This window comes from Panthera pardus, unplaced genomic scaffold (genome assembly GCF_024362965.1).
Source record: "Panthera pardus isolate Hobbes unplaced genomic scaffold, ASM2436296v1 HiC_scaffold_27, whole genome shotgun sequence".
NCBI lineage: Eukaryota > Metazoa > Chordata > Mammalia > Carnivora > Felidae > Panthera > Panthera pardus.
Genome location: NW_026526843.1, coordinates 11554486 through 11557396, shown reverse-complemented (window position 1 = coordinate 11557396; position 2911 = coordinate 11554486). Strand labels below are relative to the sequence as shown.

Here is a 2911-nt window from a genome sequence, read left to right as displayed (position 1 = left end):
TTACCAAGTAAACTGACTGGCCACCTCTTAGTCGCACAGAGTAAATGAGGTCTCAACCATTCTCTCATTTCTACTCTCCCTGAGCCTGTTCTGTACCTGTTCACCCCTGACGTTTTCCTACTAAAGCCAAACTCACAGCAAAACACCTGCTCCGAAAGTTCAACTTCCGATCCCGGGTCTGGGAGTTAACAGCCCATGTTTAGTGAGTGCTCACCATGTGGCAGGGACAGGTGTAAATACCTCATGGGTGTGATCTCAACAAATCCATACATGTGTGGAGACCAGTATGATGACCAGTATCTCATTTAACCCACACTGTGCGGTTTAGCAGTACCAATAAAAACATAACCAGCCTCAAAAGGTCTTACGCAATAGGGAAGTTTATTATGTAAATTAGAGATCTTAAGGTAGGGCTGGCTCCAGCCATGGTACAATGAGTACATTTGGGCAGATACAGAGGATTCTGAACCCCTCACATCCTCTTCAATGTTCCTGGTTGGCAGAGGTAACCCCCAAAAACCGCACAACCAAACCTCTCTAACATTTCAATGAGTTTAATGAGCACCCGCCCCGCTCCCTCAATGCCCCTGAGCCCTCCAGGTCCACAAAGAGGTCCCAGCATAGCCCAGAGAGCAGTATGAGGTCTCGTTCAGGAGACAGCCAGGCATCTTGCCAGTTTCTATAGGTAGGAATCTGGGACACATGTATGGGTGGGGATTCTAAGAGGGTTCACCTGGGGTGATGAAATGTTCTGATCATGCTCTATTTACTATGCGTACCCTCACCTAGGATTTAGGATTTAATGTTAGCTCAAGCACTTGAAAGGGGGCTTTAGAACAATGTGCTACCTTGTTAATCATAGTCTGAACTCAATAACACCCCACAGGCAATAAGGATTAAAGGGCAGAATTTCCCTGGTGGTGTTGAGAGAACTTAAAGGCTCTGGAAGATAGTAACATTGTATGTCTGGATTTATGCCTATTGTCCCATTCTAATTATTAATAGTGCCCCCTTTCACTCTCAAACGTGTTCCAATTTGGGACAGTGTGCCACCTGCCAAACCACCCCTTACCCATGCCACCCTGGAGGCCCCAGAGGACACTCACTCCCTTTGCCAGGGCTTTAAGAAATGCCTTGGCGAGGAGAGTACCAGAATCCCTATATAAAACCCTGTGGGCACTGTCCTCTGTAGCCTGGAGATGACAGTGGTGAATACTGGGATTGAACTAGGTTTCCTGATCTCGGTGGTAGTAATGGGAGTCAGAGTGAGACTGGGAGAGGCCAATGATAGCACTTAACCATTAAAAGACACTCCTTTCTTTTTTCGTAGTGCTTGATATTTATTGAAAAGAACGTAAACGCTTTTTCCAGGTGGTATCGAGGAGCTGGGCTGAGTGCCTGTTTTTCTTTGTTTGTTTTGTTTTTGGCATTTTTGTCCAAATGCACACATCTGTGGGACTGCTGCAGTTTTGAAAGAAAAAGGACAGCTGTGCAAAACTGGTGCATAGGAGAAAAGAAATGTCAACAATTTGGCTGCCAGGCACGTTAGGCTCCTGCAGCAATCTGGTGGGGCAGGGGTGGGGGGACTCTGAGAGTAGGTAGGGAACTAACCAGGTTCAAAGACTGGCCCCTTCAGGGGTTGGTGAGTTGTCCGAATCAATGTCCGAGGACCAACTCAGGCATCTTCTAGGTCGGTCCTTGTTTTCAAGGCTGTGGTCTGTCGCTGGAATGTGGTGGATGGTGGTGAAGTGGCAGCGTAGGTCTCTGGGCAGATGGAGGCCTTGCAGTCGGCAGGGCTGTGCGTAGTCTCACCAGTTTGTAACAGGGGCCTGCCCTATAGCCGGGGCTCAGGACACAGTCCAAATTAGCAGGGCAGGGTCCTAGGGCTGGCCAGAGAGGGTGGCGGCAGGCTTCAGAACGAGGCCCCAGCGGCAGGTTAACTGGGGTACAATTCCTGGAACAAAGGCAAGCACTACGGGGGGCGGTGAGGAGGAGAATCGGAGGGCAGGGGTAGGGAAGGGGATCGGAGGGCGAAACGGAGCTTGGCGGCTCCGGGCCGGGCGGGGGAGGGCGGGGAGAGGATGGCGGCGTGCAGGGCCCTCCCCCATGGGCCCGAGGGTCTCCCGGCCTAGTAATCATCTTCTTCGTCGTCGTCGTCGTCTTCTTCGTCGTCATCCCAGCCAAAACACTGTTTCATCTCATCGAGGAAGGCCCGGTAATCACCTAGGATGGGGCTATCCATCTCAATGTAGGGCACCACCCACTCCTCGGCTTCCCCGGTGAGCAGGCTGATTAGGAATGCCACCTTCATGGCGTCGTTGCAGAATCGGTTCTCGTTGACGAGCATGTAAGACGCCGTCTGCACGATAAACTCGGGGAGCCGGGAGCTCTCGCCGCTAAACGTTTCGGGGAAGGGCACCGGGCAGCTCGGCGGACGTACCTGGCGCAGCAGGGTGGCCCTCTCGCACACCAGCAGCCGTAGCTGTTCCATGAGCTGGCTGTTCTCGATGCTCAGCGCGCGGTGCCGCATCAGGAGCGCGTGCAGCAGTAGCACCAGCTCGTCCACCATGGCGAACGACTTGGAAGTGCAAGGTTGAGCTCGGCTCGGTTCGGCTAAGGTGCGCACTGAGGCCTCGCAGGAAGTGCGTGTCCGCGGAGGCGCACGGAGGCCAGGGGCGGAGGGCGGTGCGCGCAGGGGTCCGGCGGCTGCGCAAGCTCCGCCCGCAGAGCCACTGGGGCGGCCGGCGCGCCGGCGCGGCCCGGGTCGGGGGGCGTGGTCAGGGAAGCCACCGACTCCGCGTGGGGGCGTGGTCAGGGGGAGCGGGCCGAGCCTCTGGGACTCGGTCTGGGAAGGGGCGGCCGGGGTCGCCGAGCGGCGGGCCCGGTAGGATTCCCAGTCCGCCCGCGTAAA

The 2911-nt window shown here is 55.0% G+C and overlaps 1 protein-coding gene across 1 annotated transcript; it reads right to left on the bottom strand.

Moving 5' to 3' along the window:
• Positions 1-362: 362 nt before the first annotated feature.
• Positions 363-2704, bottom strand: LDOC1 (LDOC1 regulator of NFKB signaling). Its single transcript, XM_019421555.2, has one exon. The coding sequence runs from the start codon at positions 2567-2569 to the stop codon at positions 2129-2131; it is 441 nt and encodes a 146-aa protein (XP_019277100.1). The 5' UTR covers positions 2570-2704; the 3' UTR covers positions 363-2128.
• Between the last annotated feature and the right edge of the window lie 207 nt (positions 2705-2911).

What these genes read in the sequence shown, in the direction of transcription:
- LDOC1 (XM_019421555.2), bottom strand. Translation starts at nt 2,569, where the DNA reads ATGGTGGACGAGCTGGTGCTACTGCTGCACGCGCTCCTGATGCGGCAC.